Source organism: Corylus avellana, chromosome 10 (genome assembly GCF_965113065.1).
Source record: "Corylus avellana chromosome 10, dhCorAvel1.hap1.2, whole genome shotgun sequence".
NCBI lineage: Eukaryota > Viridiplantae > Streptophyta > Magnoliopsida > Fagales > Betulaceae > Corylus > Corylus avellana.
The window spans coordinates 1770660-1786537 of record NC_142499.1 but is presented as its reverse complement, the minus strand read 5'-3'; the positions used below and the strand labels follow the sequence as shown (position 1 = coordinate 1786537).

At 38.8% G+C, this 15878-nt stretch overlaps 3 protein-coding genes across 4 annotated transcripts; all 3 read right to left on the bottom strand.

The window, feature by feature from the left end:
* Positions 1 to 535: 535 nt before the first annotated feature.
* LOC132161774 (uncharacterized) lies at positions 536 to 3273 on the bottom strand. The gene is made up of 2 exons (XM_059571956.2): positions 3008 to 3273; positions 536 to 834 (listed from the first exon to the last, which is right to left on the bottom strand). Exons 1-2 carry the CDS (start codon positions 3197 to 3199, stop codon positions 658 to 660), a joined length of 369 nt encoding a protein of 122 aa, XP_059427939.1. The 5' UTR covers positions 3200 to 3273; the 3' UTR covers positions 536 to 657.
* A 602-nt stretch (positions 3274 to 3875) lies between these two features.
* Positions 3876 to 10722, bottom strand: LOC132192283 (putative purple acid phosphatase 20). 2 transcript variants are annotated; one of them, XM_088511091.1, is made up of 5 exons: positions 10486 to 10722; positions 6212 to 6506; positions 4954 to 5528; positions 4607 to 4695; positions 3876 to 4207 (listed from the first exon to the last, which is right to left on the bottom strand). In XM_088511091.1, the coding sequence occupies exons 1-5, from the start codon at positions 10645 to 10647 to the stop codon at positions 4018 to 4020; spliced, it is 1311 nt and encodes a 436-aa protein (XP_088367217.1). In that variant the 5' UTR covers positions 10648 to 10722; the 3' UTR covers positions 3876 to 4017. The 2 variants fall into 2 exon arrangements, with proteins under 2 accessions (XP_088367217.1, XP_059463550.2); XM_059607567.2 differs by lacking the exon at positions 10486 to 10722 and adding an exon at positions 9587 to 9836.
* Positions 10723 to 11158: 436 nt separating this feature from the next.
* LOC132165040 (uncharacterized) lies at positions 11159 to 11584 on the bottom strand. Its single transcript, XM_088511032.1, has one exon. The coding sequence runs from the start codon at positions 11582 to 11584 to the stop codon at positions 11159 to 11161; it is 426 nt and encodes a 141-aa protein (XP_088367158.1).
* Positions 11585 to 15878: the final 4294 nt, after the last annotated feature.

Sequence of the window (15878 nt, the reverse complement as noted above, 5' to 3'; positions counted from 1 at the left end):
TAAGATGAGATAGATAACACCCAACCGATGATAACCGTAATCTTAAAATAATATTAATAAAACTAATTCTAACTCTAAAATAATTAACAACTAGTCTTAAAATAACCACTCAACCTTATTAAATAAAGAGTAATGCTAGAAACAACATTTTTATTCTACGACTATCCTATAGTATTAACATGGCGGGTTAGTCCTGCTTGATATAACATCCATTTCCAGGTTGCAACATGTTATCATTAATAGTCTTATAAAAAAAAAAAAAAAGAGTTATCATTAATGTTGAAAAAGGAAGAAAAAGAAAGGTGCATATATCCTTTTTACCCGAAGACTGCTTCACTCACAATCCACTAGGAACCAGTATACCACTTTTTGTACCTTATCCACCACAAAGAACCACAGTTTATTCACTCATTTGAGAACTCTAAGTTCACATCACAACTACAGTTTCATAAACAACAGCATCACCATATTTGACTTTTAAAAACATCATTATGAATCCAAAAGCAAGGTGCTCAGATTTAAGGAGGCATAAAAATGTGGCAAACACGTCTTTAATTACCAAAGGAAAATTATTACAAACTATCGATGGACACCTCATTGATAGTCAAGTGTTAACATAAAGACATTTGTGATTTCACCTGGCAACTAAAGAGAATCTCATTTGGCTTGTGGATGGGCTGTAAGGTAGTCAATGAGATGAGCTGTGGTTGAAATCTTGTTGGCTTCATTTTCCGGGATATCAACTGCAAATTCTTCTTCCGCAGCTATTATAACTTGATTATTGTCCAAGATATCCAGTTGCAGGTCATCCTTAAAACTTGCTGTTTGAGTCACCTGTACAAGGGATATACGAATAAAACCAAATGTGAGAAGAGAAGCAGTGAAAATGAAAGGGAGAATTCTGAAATTACGTAAGACTACAAGATCCAAATGACCTGACAAAAAAAAAAAAAAACAGAAATGGTGGGAGGAAGGGGGAAGTCCTAATAACACAGAACGAAACAGAAAATGCTAAATTGTGATGCTGATTAGCTGTTACTCATTTCTAATATCTCATGGCACCATCCATTCTTTTGGTTAGAAACTTGGGTTAATAACTTTTTTGGTACCTGGGTTTTGAAGTTTTTTAATTTTCCCCCCTAGGTTTTAAAACATGACAAAACTAGTACCTCAGATTTTGAAAAAGACCGAATCACCACCTCTGGTTTGAAAAATTCTATGGGGGTGACCAAGCCACCCCCTGGAGGTGGTGATTCGGTCTTTTCCAAAATTTGAGGGTGGTGGTTCGGCCACCCCCATAAAATTTTTCAAACTGGAAGTGGTGATTTGGTCTTTTTCAAAATCTGAGGTACTAGTTTTATCATGTTTTAAAACCTAGGGAGGAAAATTAAAAAACCTCAAAACCCAGGTACCAAAAAAGTTATTAACCCTATAAACTTTATAAAAAGTAATATTATTGTAATAAGATACAGGAAGAAGCAGAAAAGAATATGCTATGGCCAACACTTTATACTGATGTTCAATTTCATACAGTTATGAAAATAAACCTTGTTTATCAGGTGCAATTTGAACTCCAAACTAGAAGTATTCGAGTCCTTGGGGAATCATTAGAAGAAAAAGTGGGTGTGGGAGCACAATGACTCTTGCTTTTCACAACGAAGCTTTGAGGTTTTTATACAGCAAGTAGCTCTCATATTTCAAATAGAAATAAACACGGTGACCATTATAGTCTACTATTTAATTTTCTGATTTACTAAGTATGAACTTTCATATGGCCAGTCGAATAATGGAGAGCAAGTTTCAACGAAAAATCTATATAATGGATCTCCACCCATTTTGCAGCAAGAAGGACTGGAACCTATACTTCCACAAGGGTATTCTCCATTGCACCCATAAACACAAATATAGCATTCAAAGATTGCCTTCAGAAATCAGAATGGTGAAATGAAAGGACTAGTTCCTTTGGTTTAGTGTTTCAAAATGTGCTGTTTGAAAAAAAAATAGCGATTTCACGATTTTTAAAAACGCAGCCACGCATTTGGTATGCGGTTTGGCGAATGGTGAAATGAAAGGACTAGTTCCTTTGGTTTAGTGTTTCAAAACGTGCTGTTTGAAAAAAAAATAGCGATTTCACGATTTTTAAAAACGTAGCCAAGCATTTGGTATGCGGGTTGGCCCTTAAAATCATGCTTTTTTTAAAACGCACTCACAAACAGGATACTTCTGCGATTTTTTTGGCCTGCAAAATCACAGGACCAAACGCACTCTAACCAATGTCGGGGGGCTATATAGAGTTGACTCATGTTTTCTTTGGAGGCACACACAAACTCTCTATTTACCGAACAGCAACAAGAAGAATTAACACCAATGAGAAATCCTCTTGTGGTGTGCTATTTGTACCCGTGAGAGACACAGGTTTTGGATGCATTTGGATTAGAATTTGAGGGTTTTTCACCATCATTATAATCCACCTTTAACTAATAGAATTTTCCCTTCCACTGCCTAAAGGTGACAAATACATCATTTTTATGCTTCAAAAAGATGAATTGTTGAGCCTAAGCCCGTAACATTAAGCTTTTGTAGCGAGTTGGTATCTCTCATCCATAATTGAGAGTAAGAATATCATCAAAAGAAACCATTTGATAGATATATGCTGGGAGTCACACATACATTGGAAGCTACGAGCATTAATTGAAAAGAACAAAGTAAAATCAGGCAAGACCCAAAATCACTCTCTCCCAAAACAAAAAACAAAGATTTGAAAGATTGCATTTTATTTATTTTGGCTAGATATGCATATCAATACGTTACTAATTTCGTACACATTCTTAACAATCAACCAGACCCTAAGATTTCCAACACAAATCACATAAAAAACACCAATTTGAAAGTCCTTCAAAACAAAACAAAATCACGCTTCTTTTCCCTTTGACCAAACAGAACAAATCAGAACCAAAAAAAAAAAAAGTTAGAATTAATATTTGTGTGTGCGGGAGAGAGAGATTACCTTGGCGGGATCGATGAAAGGAGTGGATCTGAGAAGATCGAGAACACGGAAAGTGACTTCCTGCTTTTCCAGGAAAGCCGAAGGAGAATACGCCAACGGTGCTGATTGGGAGAAAACCCTAGCTCCTTTGATCATTGGCGCTAATGATGATGATGATCCAAGAGCTCGGATACCAGCTCGAACGGCCTGCATTTTCTCGCTCTCAGTCTCACTGAATTCTCGCTCTCAGTCTCACCGATTCACGCACACCCTCCTCCCACACGCACAGGGTTCTCGGGATGATAAGTTCGCTTGCGAAGACGCTGCGTTTTAGGCTAAACGGTTTCTGGTCCTTGCGTGTGGACTAACTCCTTGTCCTTTACTTGAGGCTATGTTGCAAGTCGTTTAGGAAAAAAGGTAATCATTTTGAATTTTTTTTTTTTCTACCATTTCTGTTTGATTCATAGTAAATAGAATCATCATGGTAATTTAAAATTACTCTAGCTCATGAGAAAAGCTATGGATATTAATTTTTTTTATCAAGTACCAAAATGAAAAAGTAGTAACTATAGTATTTCTTTTAATTAATTGTTTTTATCATCTCTAAGGAAAAAACTCCACATCATTTTAATACCCATTTTTTAATAAAAAATTTAGTATTCATAACATTTCTACATACTGTAATCGGTTTAGGCCATGATATCCTTGTTTTTATCTTTTTTGAAGAAACATAACAAACACATTTGTTCGACTGTTGAAATATGATGAATCTCTGATAATATTATGTTTAAGTTAGTGGAAAATAAAATAAAATATGTAAATAATAGCGGAAGCAAGGGAGAGAAAAAGAATACATAATTACGAGTGAATCAATGTTATACACATACGTTCACCGCTCTGAATAACCCCTCTAAGACTATATTATGCTCTTATATATGTACAAATAAATCTAAATTGAGTTATACAAGAAAACATAAATTGACCCATACTAAAAACAGTATAAAATCAAAATATATTGTAACATTCCCAATCTACTTTTGCATTTCACAAGCAGGGTCAGACGATAGGCTTCTCAACCAGATGGAGTCACTAATAATTGCCTCATCGTCATCATTTCTGTTCCATGACCAAAACGCATGGGTTTCATTCACCATCTCCAACTGCCCATGCCCGAAGCTCGCCTCCCTCACAATGGATATATCGGGCTTTGGGTTTGTATACCTGCAACCACAAATTATTAAATTCACTCTTATTAAGGGAAGAGCGTTAACTCTGCTTTTTCCTATCGGCTTAAATTTTAAAATAGTCATTATGCTTAAAACGAGTGTAACGATAAGCATGATATTAAAGGGATTTTTGTGGGTGCGACTTAATTTCTTCTTATTGAAGGAAATACTCTTATCATCATTCTTACCATCAACACCGCTTATCTATTTAGATTAGAGTTTTTTCCGTACTTCTCAACGTCTTGTGTTTGAAAGCATTTTCAATTTGTTTTTCATTTTTTTCTTTCATTCGAATTAAGAACGTGAGAGATCTTTCTTGCAGCCTGTTTTCCCCTTTTATTGAAACGAAAAAGAAAAAAAAAATGCATGAAATTGAAGATATGAAAGATCTTACTTGCTGGCAAGGCCTTCACGGTTCCCACCATCCCCAATGGTGATATGCACAGGACCACAATTGTCAGCCTTCCCATTATAAACGCGAGTCTGAGAGAGACAGTTATAATAAGCACCAATGGAAAATGGAAACGTGTCAACGAATCAACATTAAAGAGCTACAGCAATAAAATTGAAGAAACGCTAAACATCATTAGATTAGTTCTCAAATGAAGTAACACCGTCCTATGAATTTGTGACACATTTTTCAAAATAATAAATCTGACACATCATTTAAGAACCGACTTTTAACGCTTCTCATAAAATTGAACCAAAGAACCAAAGAGATTGTAATAAAAGATAACTTACAAATCGCTCATAGGCATGAATATGTCCGGCAAAAACAACATCCACGCGAGCTCGGTAAAGCACCTCTTCCATGGCAGCCATCATATCAACGGACTCTTTCTCCCCCTGATGAGCAGTATTAGAATTATACCATGGCGCATGAATAAGCACTACTGTCCACGGAGTCGTTTTCCGATCGATCTTCCCCAAGTCTGCCTGCAACCACTGATACTGCGGCGAACCAGGACCAAAATCCGTGTACGAGCCCAGCATGATGACATGGACCCCGGCTGCATTGAAAGAGTAGTAGAGGTTCGAGCCCGACCCACTCTCTTCATATGGCATGTGCCATCTTGCGTTGTAGGCTGTGAAGGGTTTGGAGTGGAATACAGGGAGCTTCTCAACCTCGTGGTTGCCTTGCGTCACCATCCATGGCCGCTGGCTTGCCTGTGGCTCGACGAGCCTGCCGAATGAATCCCATAAAGGCTGGTAGACATCTGCATATGATAAGTCTCCTGGCAGCAGCAACATGTCGTAGTTCGATTCTGCTATGTGTTGGAGGGTTGAGTTGGTCCACCCAGTCTGTCCAAGATCACCTGCATCATGCGGTTTCGGACAAAATTAATGGGTTAGATTTAAAATGTCTGATTTATTTAATTAATTATGTCAAGTTAGGATTGACTTATATAACTTTTATATTCATGTCGCGACATTTAGAGCTAACAATTTTTTACCCGATTTACGAACCCAACACAAAATTAATGGGTTAATTAAGATTAAATGGTCTGACATGTTTAAGGTTAATGTTATACTCATGTTTCGATATAGCTAGAATATGAATTGCCACTCTCATATCAAATAAGACATGCATATGGGCCTTCAAATGGGTCCTCCATACTTGATGCATTGCAAAAAATTCACGAATTACATGTTTTAAAGACATATGACAGTTTAATAGAGGTTAATTTCTCAAATGAGTTGGATATCATACAAATAATAGCAAAGAGAAGTGCTACACATTTCAATTTTTTTTTTTCCATAAGTTTGTTTTCAAATAATGTGTCACTATCTCATGAGATTTATTATTTTTGAAAATGTGTCACCAACTTCATTTAGGAACTAATTTTTTGAACAAAAATTTGAAATGTTTACCATTTCTCAATAGGAAAAATGTGTTATTTCACATATAAAATTGTGTTATTTCACCATATAAAATGGTGAAAAATGTGTTATTTCACCGTATAAAATTGCAAACAATGTATAATCAGCTTTTGCATACCGGCAACAGCAAATTTGATCGGGAACTGAGCTGGCGGGGTTTTGAAACTGAACTCACGGGAGGGATTTGAGCCACAACGGTAGTAATATACTGAATCGGGCGTCAACGGACCAATTAAAACCTCATGAATGTCGCCGGAGATGTACAACATGTAATTGTATGAAGAGGTACTCCCAGTTGCAGAAAAGCTGTATACCCCAGGAGATGTACCATAATCTACTGTGGCCGGCGTTGGGCTGTCAGTAGTAATCCATGAAATCCTCATTTTATCTTCGCCAACTGAAGATATATGCACCTGCGCTAACAAATATATTATTTTAACCTATCAAAAAAATTTTTCACTTACAAAAAAAAAAAAAAAAGGATGTGAGGAGGATTCCCTTTACAACCCAACCCGTCCTTGCAGCCCAAACCACTTACGGTCAGGTTGGGCATCAGGTTGAATTACTAAATTCAACACGGCCCAAGTTGTAGTGCTCTTGGGCCCTGGTATATGATAGGGACAAACATAATACAAAAACACAGAGAAATTAGAGTAAGGACAGGAGAAAGACGCAACAGAAAGAAGACAAGCTATAAATTGAGAAAAAACTAGGGAAAGAGAGAGAAGAGCGAAGAAGTTGGGAAGAGAAAGAGATAGAAGAGGGGAGAAAAGAATGAGAATGAGAATGAGAGAAAAAATCAATTTCTCATAATTTTGTTTCATCAAAGTCTGCTTTCATGAGTACAATGCAAGCTTAAAGAGGCTCCGGCCACTAGATATTAGGACAATGTCCAATTATTAACTTGCCTAATATAATTTTATTGACTTATCTAATATAGTTGTAGTGACTTACCTAATACGGAAATGCCCATTATTGAATTACACAAAATAATTTGAGGTAACACTTAATATTAAGTTGATCCATGAAAATAAAATTATAAGTTGAAGCAATATAGAAAATGACACAAAGGCCTTTACAGGGGTTCGGTGTTAAACACCCACAACGTCCACCACTCAGAATACCCCTAAGGGCTACATTGTGCTCATTAACTTGATTTGTTTATAATACAAATGTTTCTATTTATATGGTAATGTCTAAATATAATTATAGTAATCAAATCCTCTTGATTTGATTAAAATCTTAATATTTGATTACAATCAATTCATAAATCAATAATATTTCAATATAACCTAATTATGAAATATACGGAAAACATTATATATTTTTTCATATATTCTAACATCCCTCCTCAAACTCAAGGTGGAATCTTCTAGAACCTTGAGTTTGAAATCCGAAACAATGATGACGGCAGTGGCGGAGGCCGGGAACAAGCCGTAGATGGTGGAGGTTGTCGGAGGAGATAGAGGCTAGTGGGTGGCTAGTGACGGTGGCAGGTGGCTGGTGAATGCAGAGTCAAAATGGTCGACAACGGGCCAAACTCCAAAGGGGCCGACAACGAGCCAAAATCCAAAAGAAAATGAGCCCACTTGGGCGGTTATCAGATCGGTGCACCGAATCTGACCGGCGCGTGGCGCGCATGATGTGATCACTCTAACTTTTTTTTTTTTTTTTTTTGAAGAATCTCATTTTGTGCCATATAGAGATGCCAAAAGCAAAAACATATCATAAATTTGAAATTATGACAAAAAATTGGGTGGAAAACATCTAGTCAACTCTGGAAGTCAACAATCGACTCTAACAGAAGTCAACAGCCAACGCAAGAATGCATGGCAATGGTGCTGACGTGGCAGATATGCTGTCGTGGCAGATGTGATGACGTGTCACTATGATGGCGTGGCGTTAGGGCTGACGTGGCAGTCTAAAGACCCAGGCGCATGTGGTGCACGCGCGGAAGGGCTAGCGGCGCCTAAGCGCGCGAATCTGACGGGCGCATCTGTGAAGGGAGCGTGGGGCGCTGGATGGAGGCGTTCTTGCCAGTTCTGGAGTGTTGGGAAGTAGATTTGTCGTATGGCAACCTGATCGAAGTGAACGGACCACTGTGGCGGCCTAGGGTAGAGTGGCAGTGGCGAAACGACCGAAACTATGGGCGGTGCGTGTGGGCGCGTCAAAGAGGATATGGTGGCATTCTTGGAGGATATGGGATGACCGACAGCTAATCTATGGAACAGTCCGGCAACCTGGCTTATCGAAAGAAGGCGGTAGTGCGTGGGCAACACCGTAGCAGCTTCTAGCAGTGCATGCGATTAACGGTGGTGATGAGTCTTTCCCAGATCAGCAGACATGTGCCTTGCAAGCTTGATTCTGGGATTGCTTTTCCAAATTGTGATGCACTGAAAGCATGGAAGAGACTGAAGGTGTAGGCGGAGAGCGTGATGGCGCTTGGACGATCGAAATAGAGGGATCGCTAGAGTGAATGCCGGAAAATGTCAAGGAAGTTGAAAGCCACAAGAAAGTGGCTTTGATACCATGTTGAAATAATGATGATGCGGAAATTATAAGTAGAAGCAATATAGAAAACGACACAAAGAACTTTACAGGTAGTTCGGTGTTATACACCTACGTCCACCACTCAGAATACCCTTAAGGGCTACATTGTGCTCATTAAGTTGATTTGTCTACAATACAAAGGTCCCTATTTATAGGGTAATGTCTAAATACAATTACAGTAATCAAATCCCATTGGTTTAATTAGAATCCCAATATTTGATTACAATCAACTTATAAATAGAGAATATTTCAATATCAACCTAATTATGAAATATGCGAAAAATATTATATATTTTCCATATATTCTAACACCAATAACTTGCTCCACATCAATGTAACTAGATAATTTCTATGACAGGAGGCCACCAATAGATTCTTAGAATTAGATTGTTTGAATTTCATAGAAATGGGGCATGAGGCAATTTAAGAATATGGTTGTTGGACCTATCCATTCCAAATAGCTTCAAGTGTTGGCCGTTCAACTCGGTTGCCTAACAACCCTGCCCTTTCTTAAGCTATCAAAATTTATGTAAAATTCAAACAGCTTAATAAAAATTGTAATACCCTTAATTGCACACAATTATAATACAATATTACAGCCTAAGGGAATCAAACCATATTAAAGGCATTCTTCAATATTTAATTAAAAGCTAAGGAGATGAAAAAATAAAACTACAATATTCAAAATGGCCTCATCAAACCGCGTGGTCCTGAACCTAACCCAACTAAGGCTACGGGGTGGATCGGGCCGGTACTGCGGGTTTTGCCCGCTCCTAGTTGCTATTATCTCTTTTTTTATGTTTTTGTTTTTGAAAAGAAGTTGCTATTATCTCCTTGAACTCAAACAATGGGCCACAATCTAAACGTATATTTATTTCCTAATTAATTTGCAGTGACAGATTCAAACCAACCAGACCACGTAATGAAGATAATAATTTGATACCTGTTGAGGAGAAGCAGAGCTAAGATTTTCCGACAGGTGATTAAAGAAGGTCGTCGGAAGGGGCGGCGGTGGACTGTACGTGTAAAGATTAGTACTGCCCGGTAATCCATTGAAGGCCATGCCTGTGGATGCGAGGAACAGCCCCAGCCCACGCGCGGCCATTGTGACAGATTGGAATATCCTCGCATAGTCGCATGTCAACGGATATTCAACTGAATTTTACAGTTTTTGTTTTTTCCTTTATTAATTTTTCGTTTTATGGGAGAGAAAAATATCTTCCTCATTTGTCTCCTTTACAAACAAAACAGGGCCACGGGCCAAATGCATCGACGTTTTAGACAAATCTCGTGGCTTCATCTGACGCCGGTGCAAAGAATATTCAATCATTTGGAACATCATTCCTTTTTTTCCTTAATTATAATTTACATATGATTCTTTATAAGATTCATGATTATCATTGGAAAATGTTATTACAAACATGATAAAATATTTTAAGAGACATAACATTTGTTTGCAACATAGGACCGGGACAAAAAAACAAAAAAAAGATAGAGCAAGGAAAACATTTTCTAATAGTCACAAGAGAACGTTAATTAATATATATATATATAGTTTTAGAGTTAGTAAGAATATCGATGAAAGATTAATTTGGTAATCTACTCGGAGACAAAAGGTTCTGATCATCCTCTTAAAGTCAACAAACTTAGGTTGCTATTGAAATTTTGTATCGTATCCTTCGCCGCCGACGTTCATTGTCGGACTCTCGGCTGTCATGTTCATGCAGAAAACTACATGGGGAATGTTTTTCCCAGCACAGAAATTGTTGCTCTAAAAGATTCACATATACCAAAAACAAAGACGCTAAATATAGTGATCGAAAGAAACAGAATATTTGATACCTGTTGCGGAGAATCACGATCAATATCTTTGGAGACACGCTCCACGAGGGACCTGCGCATAGCCGGACGGTTGTATGAGTAAGCGCTACCAAAGAAGAATCCGGCCAAGGCTCCGGCCAGTACTGCAAACGTTAGAAACAGCCCATGCCCCCGCACACCCATGGCGATGGCGCTAGTAGTAAATTACTCACGCAGCCCTCCAAGATAAACGACCTTCAGATGTAGAGAAAATGGAACTCAAATTTTCTGCCTCATATAATATTATATGCACCGCCTCCTCGTATATATATAGTATAGTTGTAAAAGAAATAAGGCAAATACATAAATTCGAAATTGTTTCTAAGTTGTGTACAACGTACACACTTTTCTTAAGAAATTATTTGTCTTTACTAGATATGGTTTGCAAAAGGATAGCATAAAATATTTCTCCAGGATACAATGGAATTAGAAGACTTTTGTTGTTTAATTGCCTTATGCATAAACCAAAACTGCTAATTTAACTGTCAGAAAAAACTTCAGATTTTTCTATTCTATAAGACACAAATCCAATAATATTCTAAAAATACATTTAACAGAAACTGCTAAACTTCTGATTTTTTTTTTTTTTTTTTTTTGATAATAACATCTGCATTCATTCATACATAACAAAGTAATCTAGAGTGTAAAAAACACTCTAAACAGATAGAGCCAAAAGCTCTAATGTAATTACATCTTGAATAAAACAAGGGACTTCCTCCATCCATATTTCTTCTATGTTTCTTTGGACTGCCCTTTGACCCATTTTATGAGCTGCATAATTGCCTTCCCTGCTCACGTGCTCAACTGTCCAACTGCGAAAACCATGGGCCACTTCAACAATATCACTGATCACCTGCCCGTAGCTACACCAATTAGGACCAGTATTCTTCAAAGCCATAACTACCACCTTCGAATCCCCTTCCAGAATCAAGTCTTGTAACCCCAAATCACGACAAAATTCCATCGCACATAAAGCACCCATAGCTTCCGCCGTTGTAGGGTCTGGGCATCCTTCCATTGTCTTACTAAGAGCTGCACAAACCAAACCTTCATGATCTCTTACAACAACCCCAAATCCCATCCAGTTATACTCCTTTCATAGAGCTACATCCCAGTTAGCTTTGAAAAAACCAGCAGGTGGGTTCTTCCAACGAAAAGATCTATGAATTGGAACACTATGCACAATTTCCTCTCTTCTCTCCAAAGAATCATTGTACTGTTGTAAATAAACCACTGCTTCTCTAACAACGGCATTGGGATGCAAAAAAACACCCCCATGAACTACTGTATTTCGTCTGTGCCAAATTCCTTTTGCAATAACCCCAACCAGTGCCATCTCCTCTGTACTGCATCGTGATACCAAAAATAAAAGAAGATCCCGAAAGGTAAGACTTGTAAATGAAATTTTCTGTAATGACCGTCCACTAACCCCCCAGACATCCTGAGCTGCTGGGCATTCCCATAGGACATGAACTATCGATTCCTTCTCTGAACAACAAAACATACAAATATCATCAGACACAACACCCCTTTTCCTCAGGTTATCTTTAGTGGGTAAGATATTGTTACAAGCTCTCTACAAAAAAACCTTTGTTGGATTCGGTACTAGCAAAGCCCATATTTTCTTCCATATTTCATTACAGACAGGAGCACTAGACCCTTCCCCATTCTTTAAACCATTCCTCTCCTTCTCCAAAAAATAAGCGCTACGAACCGAGAAATCCCCATTTTTTGTTTTCCCCCAAACCATTCGGTCCTGCTGGTTATATCTGCTTAGAGGTAAACTGCAAATTACCTTCGCCTCTTCTTCCCAGAAAGTGTCTCGAATGAGAGTTGTGTTCCACCCACGGCTGACAGGATCTATCAAATCACTCACCCGAGCATCTGCAGGTAACCCTTGACAAGGAGATTGTACTTTGAAGGTTGACGGTATTGGTATCCACTGCTCCCCCAAAACCCGGATTGACTTACCATCTCCCACCCTCCACATCAAACCAGCCTTAAGCAGGTCCATAGTCGATAGAATACTGCGCCATGCCAGAGAAGGCCTACTTCCTACAGTTGCATCCAAAAAAGATCCATGATGATAATATTTGCCTCTTAAAATTCTTGCTACCAAACTATCCGGGTTTTTCAATATACGCCAGCCTTGCTTCGCCAGCATGGCCTTGTTAAAGCTCGTAATATCACGGAAGCCCATCCCTCCTTGTGCCTTCGACGCTCCCATCTTATCCCAACTCATCCAATGGATTTTTTTTATCATTTTCCTTATGCCCCCACCAGAACTTCTGCATGATTCCATTAAGTTCCTTACATAAAGTTTTCGGCAACAAGAAAATACTCATACTGTATGTAGGAATAGCTTGTACCACCGCCTTCAACAATACCTCTTTCCCAGCTTGGGAAAGAAATTTTACCTTCCAATCATTGACACGTTTTCGCACTTTATCTGTTAGGCTTTGGAATTCTCTAATACGAGATTTACCAACCAACGCAGGAAGCCCCAAATACGTATCATATCGTTGAACCTCAGGGATACCTGCTAGTTGGATTAAAGCCTCCCTCACCTCCGCACTTGTATTGCGGCTAAAGAATATTGATGTCTTAGCTCTATTCAATCGTTGTCCCGAGGCCTGTTCATACCCTTCTAAAAGAGAAGTCAAGTGATTCCAAGCCTGAGAGGTAGCTTTGCAGAACAACAAACTGTCGTCTGCAAAAAATAAATGAGTTAGCCTGGGTCCCCTAGGAGAAGTAGGGACGCCCCTGAACAAGCCTGCCTCTTCAGCTCTCCCAAGTTGGCGACTTAACGCCTCTGCACACAGAATAAATAAATACGGGGATAAAGGATCTCCTTGTCTTATTCCCCGTGTTGGCCTAATACACCCTTCCGGCTCCCCATTAACAATAATAGAATATTTGACCGTAGAAACACACTGCATAACCAATCGGACCCATCTATCATCAAACCCCAACCTCCTCATCACCTCCTCAAGAAAACACCATTCAACGCGGTCATAGGCTTTACTCATATCCAACTTGAGTGCCATGTACCCCACCTTCCCCCACATACGTGAATGCATGGTATGGAGAGTTTCGTAAGCTACCAACACATTATCCGAAATAAGTCGACCTGGAATGAACGCACTTTGGGATATGGAGATAATATGATTCAAAATGGGTTTCAATCTATTCGCCAAAGTCTTTGCAATAATTTTGTAAAGAATATTACAAAGACTTATAGGCCTAAACTGAGAAACATGTGAGGGATTTTTAATCTTAGGAATCAATACAATATGGGTAAAATTGACATCCTCATCTAAAATACCCGTTCTGAAAAAATTAGACAAAGTATCGCATACCTCAGTACCAATAGAACTCCAATTATCTTGGAAAAAACAAGCTGGCAAACCATCTGGCCCGGGAGATTTTAAGGGAGCCATTTGAGCCAAAGCTGCACTAAACTCATCCACTGTGAACTCCCTAACTAATCTCGCATTCATTTCGCTTGTCACGCTACACTGCATATCAGCCAAGTAATCCACTACACCTACAGGGGAGGATGTTGTGAACAAATCCTGGTAATATTTGGTGAAACCCTCTGCAATGGCCTCAGGAGTAACACACTGCTGTCCCCTTTCGTCAATAATATTATTAATCCTGTTCACACGTCTCCTTTGAGCAACACTTGCATGGAAAAATTTAGAATTTTTGTCACCGTACCTCAACCAATGCTCCTTCGCACGTTGCCTCCATTTCAAATCTTCGGACTCAATAAGGTCATTCACTTCTTTTTGGAGGATATTAATCTGATTGGTATTTGGGTTCCCCACTGACATCTGCATTGATTTGAGGATCTCTGTTTTGTCTTGAATGAGTTTATCCGTTGGGTTTTTCTCCACCCATTGCCACCTAGAAAAAACTTTTTGACAAAGCCCAATTTTCCTCTTCACTGCCATCCAGCCATCCATATTTTTGGCTTTCTCCTTCCATACTTGGGTTATCACCTTACGGTGTTCAAGTGATTTTCCCCACCCAGCTTCATAAGCCACACGCCTAGATGTCCTCCTATTTCTCCGAGATTGCATTTTCAATGTCACCAAAATTGGAGCGTGATCTGAGCTCCTTGCAGCCAATATTTCCACAAATAAATGTGGATATAATCCCATCCAATCAGCATTTGCCATAGCACGATCCAGCCGCTCTTGAATAAAATGTGGTTCTTCTCTTTTATTGCTCCATGTGAAAAAAGGCCCTGAATACCCCAGATCATGCAACTGACAGAAATCCACAGTGTGCCGAAAATCCACCATCTGCCACAAAGCCTTCCTAACCAACCCAAACTTCTCGGCAGCCATCAATATCTCATTAAAATCCCCCACACAGAGCCATGGTGAGGGTGAAAAACGTTTAAGATATCTCAGAAGATTCCAGGACTCCTTCCTTTTACAAACCTCTGGGTGCCCATAAAACCCAGTAAATTTCCAAGGTTGGGCATCTACATCCGAGGAGGTCACTACCGCATTTATATGACGTCTACTATAATTTTGGATCTCTACATTCCAATCATCCAACCATAGCAATGCTAGACCCCCGCTTCGTCCCACACTGTCAATCGCAAAAACATTATGAAAACCCAGCTTCAACTTTACCCGTTCAACCCTGTGAGCTTGTAAACAGGTTTCCATCAAGAACACCATTGTGGGTCTCTTTTCCTTCACCAGGCGGCAAAGGTCCCGAACTGTCCGAGGGTTCCCAAGCCCTCGGCAGTTCCAACTCAATATACTCATGTCGGTTGGCGGGGCTGTAGCACAGCCTCTGTAGTGTCCCAGAATTTTCAAAGCTATTTAAATAAATTATTTTGATAATGATGTTATTTTAATATCCATTGTAGCTAAGGATTTTAATTCTTGGGAAATTTATGAGAGTGGTAATTAGAGAATGGTAATTGGTGAAATAGTAAAATGAGGGTATAATTGTAAATTGAAGATAGAATGAGGGTATAATTGTAAATTGAAGGTAGAATAGTATAGGGTTGGTGAAATAGTAAAATGAGGGTATAATTGTAAATTGAAGATAGAATGAGGGTATAATTGTAAATTGAAGGTAGAATAGTATAGGGTTGGTGAAATAGTATAGGGTTGGTGAAATAGTATAGGGTTGGTGAAATAGTAAAATGAGGGTATAATTATAAATTGACGGTAGAATAGTGTTTGATTTTCTCCTATAAATAGAGCTCTTCTCCTTCAGAATTTTCACCACTCATCTCCTCTCCCATCTCTTGCATATATTCTTCCTTCTTCCGCTTTTTACTCGGTCTTTCTTCTTTCTAAGAGTGTTTACTCAGAACAGAGAGAGAAAGGGCGAGACCAAGCGCT